The 16454-nt window shown below is 45.0% G+C and overlaps 1 protein-coding gene across 2 annotated transcripts in view; it reads left to right on the top strand.

Moving 5' to 3' along the window:
• Positions 1-14183, top strand: part of COCH (cochlin) — a 188633-nt gene extending 174450 nt beyond the window's left edge. The window contains exon 12 of one of the 2 annotated variants that reach the window (XM_069638494.1): positions 11570-14183. In XM_069638494.1, the coding sequence (XP_069494595.1) occupies positions 11570-11745 (176 nt within the window). In that variant the 3' untranslated portion in view covers positions 11746-14183. The remainder of the gene's footprint in view (positions 1-11569) is intronic. The other variant, XM_069638496.1, reaches the window with a different exon arrangement.
• The last annotated feature ends 2271 nt before the right edge of the window (positions 14184-16454 follow it).

The raw sequence follows: 16454 nt of genomic DNA, 5'->3' as shown, positions 1-16454 counted from the left end.
ATTATCAGATGTTCATGTTGAATGGCTATGTTGGTGATAGCTTCTTTGAAGTTGGTGACAAAGTTTGCATTGTATGCCGGTGGTCTGTAAACCAGTATGAATTCAATGTTTGTTTTGGGGTTTTCTGACAAGTGTATGACGGTTTATAGTGAAAAGACTGGAAAAAAAATATTGAAAAAAAAGGTTGAACCAAAAAATCCGAAAAAAAAAAAATCGAATTATTTTTTCAATACGTTTTTTTTTCGAAATGGAGGGGTTCCCCCAACCCCCCTTTTTTCATTTTTTTTTATTTTACCCCTTTTTTTTACTTACCTGACCCCAAAAATACATATAAATAAAATAAAAAATGCGATTTTTTTCGAGATTTGTTTTTCAATATTTTTGTCATTCGATATTTCTTTTTCGGCCTTTTGACTGACCACCGTGTATGACCATGGATTCGCAGTCCTCAATGTTTAGAGGTTTGTCTGTTCTAATTTTCAGGTGTTCTTTGAATGCTATTGCAAGGCCTCCTCCTTTTTTCCCTTTCTGTTTAACTGTAGGCATTTGACGTTGATGGGGAGTCAGCTTTGGAGTGTGATTTTGTAGTTGTCATCCAGCCATGTTTCTGTGATGAATAGGATGTTGATACCGTTGTCGAACGGAAGGTCGAAGATCTCTGTTGAGTGTTTTGACATCAATCTTGCGTTGATTAGGTTGCAGTGGACTTTTGTGGTATGTTTGGTTTGTGCTTTATTATCAGTGTTGTCTTCGGACTGGTGTTTTGGTTTTCTTCCACGTAGGTCTCTGGTTGTGGTGGTGGTACAGTTGTGTTTGTGTCGTCGTCGAATAGCTCTTCCAAATTAAATATTACGTTTTTGTTTTCGTCAAGTTCCTCTTCTATATTTTGTGGCTGTTGAAGGGTGGGTCCTCGTGTTTTTGTGATATATGGGGTTAGGGCGTTGATCATGTTCTTCTTCTGCGTGGGTATGTTCTGTTGTTGGTCTTTCTTGATTCGTTCGTTGGGTTGGTTTGTTCCGGTGAGTGGTTGTTGGCGATATATGGTGTTAGGTATAGAGAGTTTTCTCTTCTGTCGGCGGTAGTTCTGTTTTCGATCTTGTTAGCGGAGGTGTGTTCCGCAGTTGTGGATCTGTGGTGGCGTTCAGTTGGGTTTGTTATCTTTCCCATTTGTCTTTCTCTTGGTCCTATTCATTTTTGTGTTAGTTAGCGGTAGATTGTTGGGTTGGTGTGGGAGTATTTCTCCTTTTTTTGTTTGAATTGTCGGAATCGGGTTACTTGTAAATTAGTCGGTTTATGTTTTCTTTGAGTTTCCTTTGCGGTTGCAGTGGCAGTAGCCCACGTACAGTGCTTTTCGCGGTTTTTTTATTATGATTGTACGATTGTAGGTGGTTTTCCTGATTGGTTTCGTTTGGTTCTTTGCTTACTTGCGTGTATGATTATGGGCGTGGTGCTGTCGTTGCGGACAGTCAGTCTTTCGTGCTTAGTCTGGCTGTCTCGCTGGGTTAGAGTGGGGTGAGACGGGTTTGTCCGGTACAAGCTTGCAGGCTGTCTGGTGGTGTGGCTGACTATATACTGTGTATCTGGTTCTATGTATGGGTAAAGGGAACAAAACTGTGTGTAGTTAGTGGCTGTGTGGATGATCTAGTCGGAGGGGTATATAGCTAGGGCAAACTCCCTAGCTGTTCATTTGAGTAGAATTTATAATCATCTCTGGGAGTGATGCAGGCTGATATTCAGTACCCTCTCCAGGAGCGAGGCAGTGTTCCCAGTATTCTCTAGATGTGACACAGGCAAATGGTCAGGAACTTTTAGAAACCTCTCTCGGTGGGAACTAGGTTGTTTTTCACAGTCCTCTGGAGCTGGCTGCTGTTCACAATTCTTTCTTAGTTGGGGTAGATATTGCTAATTTCAGTCCTCTTCTCGGTGGGAAGTACGTTATTATTCACAATCCTCTCTGGATCTGGTGCGGGCTAATGTTCACAGTTCTCCTTTAATGTTGCACAGGTTAATAAGTTGCGATCCTCTCTAGATGGCAAGCAGGGTAATAATCCCAATCCATCTAGGTGCGACTCGGGCCAGTATTCACTGTTCCATTTTAGTGCGACAAGCGTTCGATCCTAATGTTGGCACCGGGTGGTAATCACAGTTCTCTGTAGGTGTGACGCGGGATAAAGATAGTGGTAATGCACAGTGATGACTTTTTTACAGCAACATTATCACATGGAACCAATTTTTCCAAACCTGTTCTACAGAGGCATAGTTGGGTTCTCCATTGACTAGACATCAGAAGAGCGCTAAAATCCTACCATGACAGATCCAGGCAGTTCAGGGAACATGATAAGCTCTTCATTCATTATGGTCAGCCATATCAAGGTAAAAAGACTTCTAAACCCATCATTACAAGATGGACTGTGAGTTGCATCATTGAATCCTACAAATGTTATGGAATGAACCCTCATCACGCTCACTCCATTAAGGCAAAGGCTGCTTCATTGGCATGACCCCCATTGATATAATTTATCAGGCCGCTACACAGGCCTCTGCCTCCTCAATCGGCAAGCTCAATTGATTTTCTGGACCTTCGCTCTAGAGCGGATGCTGCGTTTGGATAAATCGTTATCCAAAACCCTTTTGTGTAAAGTCCTATCATGCTGTAAAAATCTCCCATAAATATGGGGGGTGGGAGGATATGGAGTAAGTAAAATGTACTCGTCGTCGTTGAATACTATGGTCCTAGTTCACTTACCTCCATACACCCCTCCTCTGTCCCCACTTCAACCTGGTATGGTTTTGACTGGGACGGTCAAGTGGACCGATAGGTGGAGCTGATGGGTGAGGCCGTGCAGAGATGTGCATATGCTGCGTGCATGTGAACAATCTCTGATTCAAATTGGGGTAGCACATAAGGCTGCTGTCCAGTCTCCATGCGGAGACATCACATAAGAATGAAGGAAGGGGGACTATGGAGTAGGCATATTGTAGTCTCTACAGTGAGTAATTTCTACGTATGGTCCTCTGAAGGTTTAACAAATTTGAACCAAGGAACTAGATTTGCCACACCAGTTCCAAAAACATAATAACACTCAGGATAGGCTGGGCTGGGGTCATCTAGACCTGCACCCAATTTAGTAGCTAGCCATTGGGTGGTCTATGCATGAGCCGTTGATGCATTATTTTCTAGTGGGGGGGTCAGGGGCGATGGTGTCCAACTGCAATCAATATCTGTGACTTGCCTGCTTAAGATGCCTCATCGCACTACTAGAAGACGCCCTTTATTACTTAATTTACTATCTTTGTTTCTGAAAGTGTTCTGCTGAACCGTTGGCCCCAGGTTCAGCAGAACACTTTCAAAAACAAAAATAGTCTGATTCATTTTCTTCCAGTGAAAGATTTTGTCACTAATTGTGCAACTGTTTCACACTCACTAAAGGAGTAATGAGTTCTGGAAGAAACTGAGAATGTTGATGTATAATGACTGTAAACATCACCCCCTAGCATGTGAAGAGACTGATCTCCTTCACATACTAGGTCTTTAAAATAGTAAGGGAACCTAGAGCAGAATTGGATTCGGGCTACAGCAGAAGTGCTGCCAAACGGGATGGAGCAGCGGCTAGGCTGCCTGCAGGGATCAAAGCTTAGGGAGTCTATTCTGAAGAGGTACGTGATAAGTGATGATAGCGAAGAAGAGCGTTTACGTTCCCCTCACAGAGGAGTTTTTGCCAATGTATCTTATTGAAGGCAATTTGGAAGCTACGGTCAAGGAAAGCAACGGCGCCCGGTAGAGGAGGGGCTTGATGATTTGGGTCAGCAGGAGGATTGTAGGAGAATTCAGTGTGTAGAATTTTTAGTCAAAGGTTGGATAAAATAGATAAAACATTTTCTGATATGTTGGGTAAGGCATTCAATTAAGCAAAATATTGGCCAAACTCTCTTATTCCCCAGCCCAAGTACATTCACAAGGCAGGTTCCACATCTATTATTGATTGTTTTATTATATATTCTGCCCTTTGGTTGAATATGGTAATTAACAGGAGGCTGGACAGTGATCATGAACACCTGAAGCTAAATCATTAAACATATTAAGAGGTTTAATTGCATGCCTTGAATGCAGTGCCTTTAGTGGTGTGGTAAAATGAACTGGGGCCCAATGGTGGTGTTCAGCTGCCGGCCTGTTAGGCCACACACCCTTAACGAGCCCCAGCATCCCGCCAGACAGACCTTTGCAAAGATAAACACTCTCTTTCATCTGTTAACTAAAGGGAGGCCTAGGAGGGGTTGACAGCACCTGTCTTCATGTTTAAGGGTGGTGCCATCCCATGCCAGGCATCCCTTATATAAAAGCCTGACTGGGGACTGTGTCACATGTCTTCAGCCTTAAATGGTGGCACTGTTTTCGCCAGGCATTCCTTTAACTAAGAGATGCCTGGCGAGGGGCAGATCCAACCATTAGAGATAAAAAGTTGGAAGGCGCTGGAAGCCAAGGCCTTTTTCCCTAAAGCCTGGAGCTTCCGCGCATGAGCGAGAGCTTCAGGCTTTAGAAAAAAAAGGCCTTGGCTTCCAGCAGCCTCACCCTTTCTTTCATAATGGTGGTGCTGCTCATGGGCATCTGTTGGTTAAAGCGATGCCTCGCAGGTACCGGCACCACCATTATGGAGAAAAGGCTTTTTTCCTTAAGCCTGAAGCTCTCGCACATGAGCAAGAGCTTCGGGCTTTAGGGGGGTGAGAGCCTTGGCCTCATTGGCTGGGGCTGCCAGGGGACAATAGGGAGCCCGGTCTCAGAATATTTTTTCTGAGTCTGCCGGGGCTCTGCCCCAGTACCACTTAAAGGTTTGTGCACACTATGATATTGTAGGTCATTTGATATTCTGAAGGTAATTATTTGGGAGTTATTGTCAGTCCAAAGTTGAACGTAAAGAATTACTGCAATGAATTAAGTGGGGTGTTAACAGTCCAGAGGCTAATCATTACAAGAAGATAATATAACGAGGCTATCGCTAAGGTAGCGCCTGCGGGCTACCGGTGCGTTACAAATGAATAAATAAAATAACGGCGATGCAGTGCGGTGCATCTGGGAAGGTCTTCCTCAGATGATATCTAATCAATAGTCATTTAATGGCAGTTATGCCTCCAAATGATTAGATTTCCTATTTAATGGCAGAGATGGAAGACAGGAGGTTTAAGCTAAATTGGTATAATGAAGACCTGCTAGGTGGCCTTGCAAGTCAGTTGTCAGTGTAAGGGATTGCTGCCATCATTAATTCTCAGCAGGTAAAGCCCCTGGGCTTGACTGGAACCCAGTAGATTTATTTCAAGAAAACCTGGACATTTTGGCCCTGCTTTTAGCCAATATGTGTAGGGCAATTTTAATTATTTGAAAATGGCCAGCTTAGATATTTTAAAAGGTTATGTGGAAGGGTGGTGTTAACCTCATCAGATGTTATCCCATGTACAATATAGGTTTCACTGCCGTATAGGGTCAGTGGAGCAATGTTTGGATTTAGCTGTAATAGTTGAAAAATATGCACAATGAGGGAATGGCTATGGCAGTCTCGCCTTTATGGACCGCTCTATGGCATTTCACCTTGTGAATAGAGTAATGGTATGGGGAGTCTTGAAGGGAAAGGGCGTAGAGGAGGGATTCATGTACATTATGATTCAGATTCACTCACATCTGAAAAGGCAAGTAAGTTATGGGCGCACTAAACCCTTACCAGTTATTTGTGCAACAACTGCCGTTCCGCCCATAGGAGGTAGACTCCTGCCCCTTCTGCTGTATGCATGGGATGCTGTTATCACGGCTCGTACCCAATAATAATAATCACTTCCATCCGCCGAGCAGGGTGAGTGCAGGCTACTTACCATTACCATTGCTGCCTGAACGGTGTGTTTGTTTTCCATTTTATTTTGATTTTATTTTACTTGTGTTGAAATCCCTCCGTGTGTCCCCTTTCCCTGCCTCCCTCCTCCCGCTCCAGTTCCTCCTTTCCCGCCCGACCGCCCCCCTACCAATCCGCCCACCCCCCCCTCCCCCTGATTGGCCTCCCCACTATTTTTCACTGTCCTTTCCTGGGCAGCCTCTGCCCAGCAGCTCCACAGCTAAGGGTGGCTCCTACTGGTTGCTCCCCTGTAGGTGTCTGCAGGTGTCCGCTGGGGACGCCAGCCACCACCCCCCTTCTGATCTCCGGCTCACCCCTCCCTCCACTCACTAGCGGCTACTACTCCTGCAGTTCTACTTGCATAAAGCACCTGCCTTTAGTACCGCATTGTGAAACCAAGGCCTTTTCTCCCTCTTTTAGGATTCTCAAACTTAGGTTGCTTCCACTGGTTTTTATGTGCTTGGAACTGCTCCACTAAATTTGCATTGTTTTAATTTGCCTGTATCTGCACCACTAAATTGCATTGTGAAACCTAGGCCTTTTCTCCCTCTTTTAGGATTCTCAAACTTAGGTGGCTTCCACTGGTTTTTAAATGTGTTGTAGCTGCACCACTAAATTGCATTGTGAAACCTAGGCCTTTTCTCCCTCTTTTATGATTCTCAAACTTAGGTGGATTACACTGGTTTTAAAATGTGTTGTATCTGCACCACTAAAAAAAAAATGCATTGTGAAACCTAGGCCTTTTCGCCCTCTTTTGGATTCTCAAACTTAGGTCTGTCTTCTCTCCTGTCTTGAATGCCCTGTGCTTTTTCTGCGCTCGCATCCTGAGTGCTGTCGTCTTGTCCCATATCTCTACTCACTTGCCTCTCACTGTCTTTTCTGTCTACCCCTGGGACTCCTCTCCCACCTACTCTATGGTTCTCTCGGTCTCCCCTATCTTTTCTAACTGCTTCTCTATTGACTATCCTGCTCTCCTCACTAAGTCTGGTAGGAAGAAGTTTAAAAAGGACATCCTGGTCTCCAACCCAGGCCTCCCTATCGCCGACACCTACATCAGTGCCTCCTCCAAGGAAACTCTCACCGACATCCTCTTTGTCGTTCCTGCACCAGATCTATGGACCCCTCATATGGTCTCTGTGCTCTCTCCTTTCTCCTCTTCTCCCATTAATGGTAGCACCCGTTGGGACGCCCTCCTGCCCTCCTTCCTATCCTCTAAAGTCATCATTAATGTCTACTCTAATGGGACCGTCTTGGTCCAAGGCCCTCATGCCAACCTTCATCTCTTTGATAGATGCTTTCCGCACCTCATCAACTTCCTTTCTTCTCCTGCTATCCCCTCTCCTCTTCCCTTGGCTACCTTGCCTTCCCCCTCCCTCTCTGCCCCCTCTCGGGTGCTCTCTACACTTCCACAGGGCTTACCTCTGATCTGTACCCCTCCCCGGAAGTCCTCCAAGGAGGGCAACCTCCTCCACATTGCCACTCTTAACTCCCACTCCGCTGTCAAACATTCCTCTGATATCTGCCGCCTTCTTGAAGAACTTCACCTTGATGTCCTCGGTCTCACTGAGACATGGTTTATGGCCAGCTCCGTCACCAGCTTTAACACGCTCCTACCTGATGGCTACAAGATCCTCTTTGTGCCCAGGCCCAACCGCTCTGGTGGGGGCGTAGCCCTGATCTTCCCTTAGTGGATTCCTGCCTCCGTTACTCCTACGCAGGTCTACTCTCCTTTGAATGCCTCGTCTGCAGGCTCTCTCTCTCCCCGAGCCATTCTCTTACCGTGGCTACTATCTATCGGCCACCTGGTCAGATTTCTTCCTTCCTTTCGGAGTGGGCAGACCTGTCCTCTTCACTCCTGGCCTCAACCACTCAACTCCTCTTTCTTGGAGACTTCAACATCCACCTGGATGCCTCCTGTCCCCCCTCTGGACTCTTTTGCAACCTCTGTGACTCTCTCTCACTCTCCATTCTCCCCTCTGGCCCGACTCATTTTGCAGGACACACTCTTGATGTTCTGATATCCTCTGACCTTCCCCTCTGTCCCTCTCTCTACTCCTCTCTCCTGGAGTGATCACTTTCTCCTTTTCTCCCACCTCACCCTCCCTACCACGCAGGCCAAGCCACCTCCATCACTGCCACCCACCTTCTCGGTCATCCGACCCATGAAACGCGTGTCAGTTGAGGCTTTCGCCACCACCTTCTCACCCCCTCCTCCCCCTCTGGCTGACTCTCACCCTGACACAGCCCTCTCCACGCTCCACTCTTCTATATCTGATACTCTTGATATCCTTGGCCCTGTCATGAGAATCCGCCTGAATCCCAAAGCTAAGTGTAACTCCTGGTATAACTCAGACCTCGTCACCCTAAAACGCAGGTGTAGGATGGCCGAGAGGAAATGGCGTGCTTCAAGTTCATCCTCTGACAAACTGGCCTGCTGCAAAGGCAATACTGGCTCTCCGTCCTTACCAAGAAGAGAGCTCATATCCAAGCCTGCGTCTCTACGGCATCTAACAACTCGGCTGAACTCTTTAAAATCTGCAAGGAACTGGCCAATCCTGCCGCAGTCTCAACCTTTCCTGTCCCTTCCCAGGCCCTCTGCACGGCACTGGCTTAACACTTCATTTCTAAAACCCAGGACATCCTGTCCTCACTCTCCTCCTTTCGCCTCCCCCCCTCTACTCCCTGCTCTTCCTCTGGCCCTTCCTCAGCCACCCCTCCTCCCTCCTTCTCTGCCTTTCCCCTTTTCTCTGCAGATGAGGTTTCTAGACAAGTCCGATCTATGAAAGTCTCGTCGAAACAGGTGCACCCCTGTTCCCCCAAAACTATCAAGGACCACATCGACTCCCTGGCTCCTGCCCTGGCTGATTTCTGCAACCACTCCTTCGCCACTGGAGTCTCCCCCTCCCCGCTGAAGCACTCCCTTGTGCACCCTCTTCTAAAGAAACCCTCTGCAGACCCCTCCTGCCCAGCTAACTATCACCCAATCTCCATCACTCCCTTCCTGGGCAAGCTCCTGGAGAAACTGGCCATCTCCCAGCTTAATCTCCACACTGAATCTGTTGGTTGTCTTCATGACCATCAGTCTGGCTTCAGAGCTGCCAGAAGCACGGAAACCGCTCTCCTGAACATCCGTGAAGACCTCCTCACCAACCTTGACTCTAATACCCCAAGCGTTCTCATCTTGCTTGACCTCTCTTCTGCCTTTGACACCGTCAACCATGCCATCCTGCTCAACCGTCTCTGTGATAACCTGGGTATCACTGGTCAGGCTCTGGCGTGGATGACTTCTTTCCTCTCTAACCGACCCTCCCAGGTCCAACTGGGGTCCTTCCTCTCTGATATCTTTTTCTCCACCTGTGGTGTCCCCCAGGGATCTAACCTCTCTCGCTGGCTTTTCAACCAATACCTGGCACTCCTTGCCCACTGCATCGCTGCTCTCTGTCCCAACTTTCAGTGCTATGTGGCTGATACACAGCTCATTTTCAGGCTACCCTCGGCCTCCTCCTCTCCTTCCCTCATCTCTGACTGTCTGCCATCCAGGAGTGGTGTGCTGCCAGCGACCTCTGCCTTAATGCCAGTAAGACTGAGATCCTACTCACCGGCATACCCTCTCCCTCCTTCCCTGCAGCTCTCTGGCCGGCCTCTCTTGGCCATCTTCCTACTCCCACCTGCAAGGCTAAAAACCTCGGGGTCATCTTCGACTCTGCTCTCTCCTTCTCCCTTCACATCTCTGACGTCTCTAAGAAGTCACACTACCAGCTGCACCTCCTTAGAGGTATTCTTCCTTTCCTCTCCTTCCCCCAGAGGCTCACTGTCTCCAGAGCCCTGGTCCTCTCTAAGCTGGACTATTGTAACAGTCTCTATCTAAATCTGCCTGCCTCTACTCTCTGCCCCCTGCAACTTAACCAGAACAGGACTGCGAGACTTGTCCTTGGCCTCAAGCCCAGGGATCGTATCTCTCCAGGACTGAAATCTCTGCACTGGCTTCCAGTGGCTCCGAGGATTAAGTTCAAAACCCTCTGCATTGTACACAAGGCCTTCTGGGGCCTAGGGCCGCAATACCTTCAACTCTCTCTTCCTAAATGTCTTCCTTCTCGAGCTCTTCGCTCATCCGCCTCCAACTCCCTCAGTGTCAGTCGCTTCTCCAAGCAACGAGTTGGTTGCAGATTACTCTCTTCGGCTGGGGCATCTCTCTGGAACACCCTTTCTGCATCCCTGAAACTCGAGAACCATCATCTCCGGTTCTGGAAGCACCTCAAAACCTTCCTCTTTGGCTCGGCTTTCTCTCCCCTCTCCCCTGCTGATTTCCTGACTGAAACTGCTCGGGTTACCTGGCCACCCTTCTGATCTCTGGCTCAGGCCCCGCCAATTTCCCACTTGCACTGCCTCCCTGGCAACCCCTGCACCTGGGGACCGTTGTTCTGTATCCCTACAGTCCCCCTACCAGCAGTTTTGTCTGCACTTCCTTGCCACTAGCTGGCCGTTTATTTATTTTCTTATTTATTCCACTTTTCCCATGTACTGCACTTTTCCTTTCCCCTCTTTCCATGCACTTGCGGGATCTGAATGACACTTGGCCTAGTAGGATCGCTGTCTGTCCTCCCTTTGTATCCCCCCTTGCCTCGTCGCGCCTTTAAACACTTGTGTATAGGCGCATTATAAATGCCATATCATATACTATACCATTTGGCAGGTACCAAAAAACAACCAAAGGTACAATCTGTATGAACGGTGCCAAAACAGAGGTGATTACGCATTTCAACTATTTGGGGTTGAGTTTCAGAAACCATTGTACCTGGAAACAACCAATTAAAAGTAGCAGGCAATGTATCGGAGGCTAATGGAGTAATTCTTCGGCTGTATTGAAGAATGAAAGGGCATTGGCAAGAGATGGCCCTGGAACTATGCAAGGCTAAACCAAGAGGGGCGATCAGATCTATAGCAGTGGGGTGTTGGCTTATGAATCCTGTAGAAAAGTTGTGATTATAATGTCTGGGGTTTAAAGAAAAATTCAAATGGCGGCTGCTTCATAGTGCACCTTGAAATTAGTTTGTCAAATGTAGAAGGGGGCATATACTTTTCAGGGATTAATGTTTGGCCGAACCATGCTGCTAAATTGTGCCATATAATTGTGAACAGTGCAGTTTTAAAATACCGTGGCTCAAATATTTTAAAGCATCTCTATTTGATCAAGGTTTGAGCAAGTGGTAGGGAGGTAGGCGTACTAGCAGTATAAAGGGGTTTATAGTGACTTTTTCGAATGGCATATTTTCGAATGCCATTTTCTCGACACAATATTGCCGAAATTTCTTTTTTCGAATGTTTATTTTTTAAATGGGCGGGATCCCCAAACCCCCTTTTTTAACACTTTTTTGTACTTACGAAACCAAAACAAAACATAAAATACTAAAATAATACATAGAGACTAGTACCTTTAAGATGATCATTTTACATCCTTTACATTGTGTGCTGAATATTTGGATTAGATTATAATAATGACAAAATGGAAGTAGGAATGAGTTTGAACTGCCTTCAAACTTATTTATGTTTTGGAAGGCATCAGAGCTGCATGGCCTAAATCCACAGGTAACCACTAAGAAGCTACCTTTTTTTGTCGCAAAGGGGGCAAGAATGAGCAACATTGAATTTTGTCTTCACAATGACCATCTTGATCTTTTCTCCTCACATTGCAGGTGTGACCATATTCTCTGTGGGGATAGCCTGGGCACCCCTCGAAGACCTGAAGGACATGGCATCGGAGCCAAAGGAGTCGCACACCTTCTTCACCAGAGAGTTCCCGGGCCTGGAGCAGATAGTTCCCGATATCATCAAACGCATCTGCAGGGATTACATGGATTCCCAGAACTAGATGGAAGGACCAACAGGGTTTGCAAAGGCTCGGCGGGTAACACTAATGAGAACTCTAGAGGAATATGCGTGTTAACTTTCCGCTTCTGTCTACACAGCGCCCCAAACACACCAAGAAGGGTTGAGTTAGCAAACAAATGTACGAACTGAAAATAATACTTAGTTCCGCTAACTGCAAAAGAACTATGTGTATTCTACAATCAGCCATTTATCAAGCTGCAATGCGCATACATATAGGAAGGAGAATGCAGGTTTTATGGCATCTCACATGGTGGCAGCGTCTGATGGAAATCTTAAGTAACTGTGCAGCCGGTCACATGACCCATCTCAAGCCTAGTCTCAACACCAAGGCAAGGTCTTCCAACTGGCGAGAGCTTATTTCCTTATGATAAGAATGTGCTAAGGCGGTCATGGTTCTTTCACGGAAGAGATAAAGCTGCAATGTCAACCCATGGTCTTGCATTTGCCAGTCTCTACTATGCAATGGGTAGCTGATACACAACCTCAGCTTAAGATGGCAACATTTACAGTGGTTTTAGCCTTTCTAGCAGTCTCAGTTACACATACTGCAGCTACCCATTAAAAAATGTAATTCTTAAAGCGGGTGGGGTGGCTTGGTTCAGTTGTGAGCTTTGTACTCAGTCTTTCACCTTTTTAATGGTTAAGATACCATTCGGAAAATATATTAACATTAACCATATCATGTAGGATGCTTTGGGTGGAAGCTAAATAAAAGAAACAAGCTGTTTTTTTTTTAGAAAAAAAAGAAATGTGTGTAGTGTGTAAAACTGTAGTATTGTGTAATAAATTATTCTGTGGTGCTTCAGGGAGACCGGGCCTGCGGTAGTCGAGCACAATGATGCAGCTACTAGTGCGCGGCTGTGTCTTGTGAGCAGTATTGGTGGATGTGTAAATAAATACATAGAATGAAACCCCCCTGCTTCCCAATTTCCTTTACAAAAACTTATTTTTCAAAAACCATAGCTGTCCAGTATTTGGGGGGGTGTATTTAGTGCATCAGCAAGGTGTTACTCAAATGCAGAGTGAGCAGTATAAACGGCATTGACTGACACAGAAATAGGACTCAGTTGGAGGACCTTTATCTGAAACTTAAGCTTATTCATTCTGTCTGCCACATCGTAACTTTATTTAGGCTTGAGGAACATAGACAGCACTCAATGGTCATTAAATAAAGAACAAAGCCATAATTGGACCAAAGAAAGTAAATGACTATGTTAAGCCACTGTATTATGGAGAAAAAAAAGTCAGTTTGTATGTTTTATTGATAGTGCCATTTGGTTTCCTATTGCCATCGGAACATGGAATTCCAGAATAAGAGAAGAGAGAAACATGGCTGTGTGTGAAACCCAAAGCTGGAATGAAATCTTGAGCTGTGAGTGGGACAGAGTGTACATACTCAATGTTGCATAAGCCAGGTCCAAATGGGTGCGGTGTGGAGACTGGCATTAGGACACTGTCACAGGAAGAGCAGATACTTGAGGTGTACTGATAAAGTGTTGTGAGGGGCCCAAAACTGAACTAAACAGCCTTCCGGCAGAGCCTTTCTAGGCCCGCCGACTTGACAATTATCAGCTTAGCAGTACATTAGTGTTAATACTTGCAGAGGTCGCTGGCCATGGTGTACTGGCAAAGGATTGGTTCTCCGGCATGGCATCTCTTATTGTTTTACCTTCTCGCTATTTAGGTGTACCGGCACAGAGTACCTGCTTTTTGGCATTAGATAGGGAAGAATGGGTATTTCAATGTTTAGGATGATTATATATCCAAAATGACCAAACGCCCCCCTGCGCCCTTACACTGAAAAATGCATAGAAATCACCAATTTTGGCTGTAACCGAATAGTTTTTTTAATGGACATCCAGATGTTATTTCAAGACATTGCCTATATTTTGGATTTTCTCAGATTTGGGTTTGTTTCCTCACACCCCGCTCTCTTTGTTTTTGTCTGCAAGTCATTTTCCTTTCTGTGAGATACTTTTTATTCCCTCAAGTTCTTTCCAGTTCTATGGTCACATTTTCATTTTTATTCTTCTTTGATCCTTCTCTGGTACATTCTTTCTATGGATGCATGAAATGCAGTCATGAAAGATCCAAAACACATTAACCCGCGTACGAACAGACAAAGTACTCGCATAGGCGAGGCTCATCCTTGTGTTTCCCAAATATCAAATGTGCCTTGAAAACATTGTTTCTTATTTACATTTCTGCTTTCCAGTATACAGTTAATATGTAAAAACAAAAAATACATAATTTACTAATGAAAGAAAACCTTTTCCTAATTTTAATCCCAGGTTGCCTTTATCAATTTGTATTAAATGGTTTGAGAATTAATTACTACCATGGTTAAAGCAAGCATACTTGTACGATTTCCAGACACACTGTTTTTGCAGTAAAGAAATTGAAAAGAACAAGGAATAACTGCTTCGTGGCTTCTTTTCCTGGAATATATTTGTATTGTGCACACGCGTTTTAATGATCTGGGGGGCGCTGAGGGGCTCCACAAAGGAGCCGAATGAGCTGAGCAATGTCAGTGTATATGAAAAAAGTGGTCATAGACAAGAAGGGTTTCCATTTTATGCTGTATTTATACAAATGGTACAGGGTGCTTTGACAAGATTAACACACATTGCAAACACCTTGGGTGGCATTCACCAAAAGAAGCGACGGTAAGTGGCGCTTAATATGTATAATAGTGTGCACTGTGACACTGAAAACTCACATGAAAGAGCAAGAAAGAAGCATTACTGACTCCAATTTGTTTGTTCTTGAAACAAATGTTAACTCATCAAGACATAACACAATCAATACAATAATTGGGAAATACCTAAGCAATGATACAGCAACATTTGATAGGCTATGTTAAGCCTTAAGACGTCACGCAAATTAGATACATCTTTGCCCATGTTAATACCCACACCCTGTTGTGTACGATTGCTTGCATTCATGTATGTGCTACTTGAATTTTACATTATGAACATTTTAGGTATGTATTTACTTCTCATCTGAGAGTGTAAGCTTTTTAGTGACATCACTACTAATAATTATATAGGCCGAGTAAGAGGCCAGGTGCTTTGGTGTAATGCAGATGTTTAATGTGATAACAATTGTTAAAATAAACACTTTTGTCCAAAGCCAATCAGATACAGATTATTTCAAAGAAGCATAATGAGGAAATTAGGCTATAAGTTAAGTGTTTTCTCGCTGCTATGCGTTTGTTTATTTACTGCGGACTCGCGTCCTGATGGCGGGCGATTATTCTAGCTGCTGTATCTATGGAGGATGCCAGTGCTCAAGAAACACAGTTACAGAAGAATATGTAAATTACAATACTTTATCCACAGCCAACAATAGAAACATAGACACAGAACAGTCAATGCTGTCTTGGCTCTAAAATGATAGAACCGCTGGAGGCACAAATTACACAACCTGGTACCAGTTCACAAATGGAGTTATGTTCTGAACAGGAACCACTAGTAAATACAAAATTTAACTGACATTTAATCATCAACCTCCACAAGCAACCGCCAATCATACTGATGTTAGGCAAGGCGATACCACTGTCCCAAATTTCCCTCACAGTGTTAGGCGCCTAACTGGCAACCTCCTAAGGCATTTCACTGAGTCTGCCTTATGTGATATAAGCCTTATAAAAACTAGCATACCCATATTGAATCAGACGACCTCTTCCTCTCTGGCTCCTGGCAAACTAGTTATATGAAATGGGTTTGAAGTCGATTTGGCAGCAAGATCGGAGCAGGTGGTGTAGGCGAGTCCCTGTGTTTTGTCAACGACGAAAAGATGAGTGCCCTTGACTATTTATACTGTCATTACTGGCACAATTGTGTGCTACCTTATCACGGGAATCCCAGAGACAGAGTTATTTTTTGGGTATAGCGGCTGCATTAAATAACCTCGAGCGGGTAGGGGGTAACGTTCCTGCTATTGCTACAGCATCTAGATATGATACGATAGGTTATTTATAACGCGATTAATACCCAGAAGTTTCTAATCGCGGACTTTGAGATCGAACCTGTGTTGCTCTGTGTCGTCTTGCTTCCAAGGCGAGCACATTGCCGCTGAGCTATCCTCCCGAGACTAGCAACACAAGGCAGGGAAAAGAGTCTCCCATAATAAATGGCAGTGATGTGAAATGCCTAATAAATGCCACCTGCACATCAGAGGTAATACGAGAGGTTGTAACGAATGTACACAACAGAGGGGATGTAATCCAACAGGTCAAAACTATGAATAACTATGTGCAACATGGACTTGAAATAGATGCAACAAGAAATCAGCAGCAACTTCAAGCTATTGAAAATGCAGCACTGGAATACAATTGAACAAGGCTGCAAATCATGAATCGTGTCATGGTTTAATCATGCCTATTTGGCTATTCACAGGACCATAACATAAACAGGAAGTACATACAACGACAATTCCATGCAATGCCCCGGCTAAAACAGATTACAAGCAATGATATTTTGGTCATTGACATCAGTGAACAAGTATGCAGGAGCACAACAATAATACATTTTAGATCAACGCTTATTAGTCGACAAATTATGGCTTACTCTGGTACACCTGCAATTTGGCAACATCCAACTGGAATCATGAGGACAAGGGCTTTCCTACCGTTGTGAGCTCTGGTACCCAAAGCATAGGGAAACATTTATTGCTGGGTGCCCTAAT

Source organism: Ambystoma mexicanum, chromosome 14 (genome assembly GCF_040938575.1).
Source record: "Ambystoma mexicanum isolate Mex_15411 chromosome 14, UKY_AmexF1_1, whole genome shotgun sequence".
Classification (NCBI taxonomy): domain Eukaryota; kingdom Metazoa; phylum Chordata; class Amphibia; order Caudata; family Ambystomatidae; genus Ambystoma; species Ambystoma mexicanum.
This window is presented reverse-complemented; position numbering and strand designations above follow the sequence as displayed.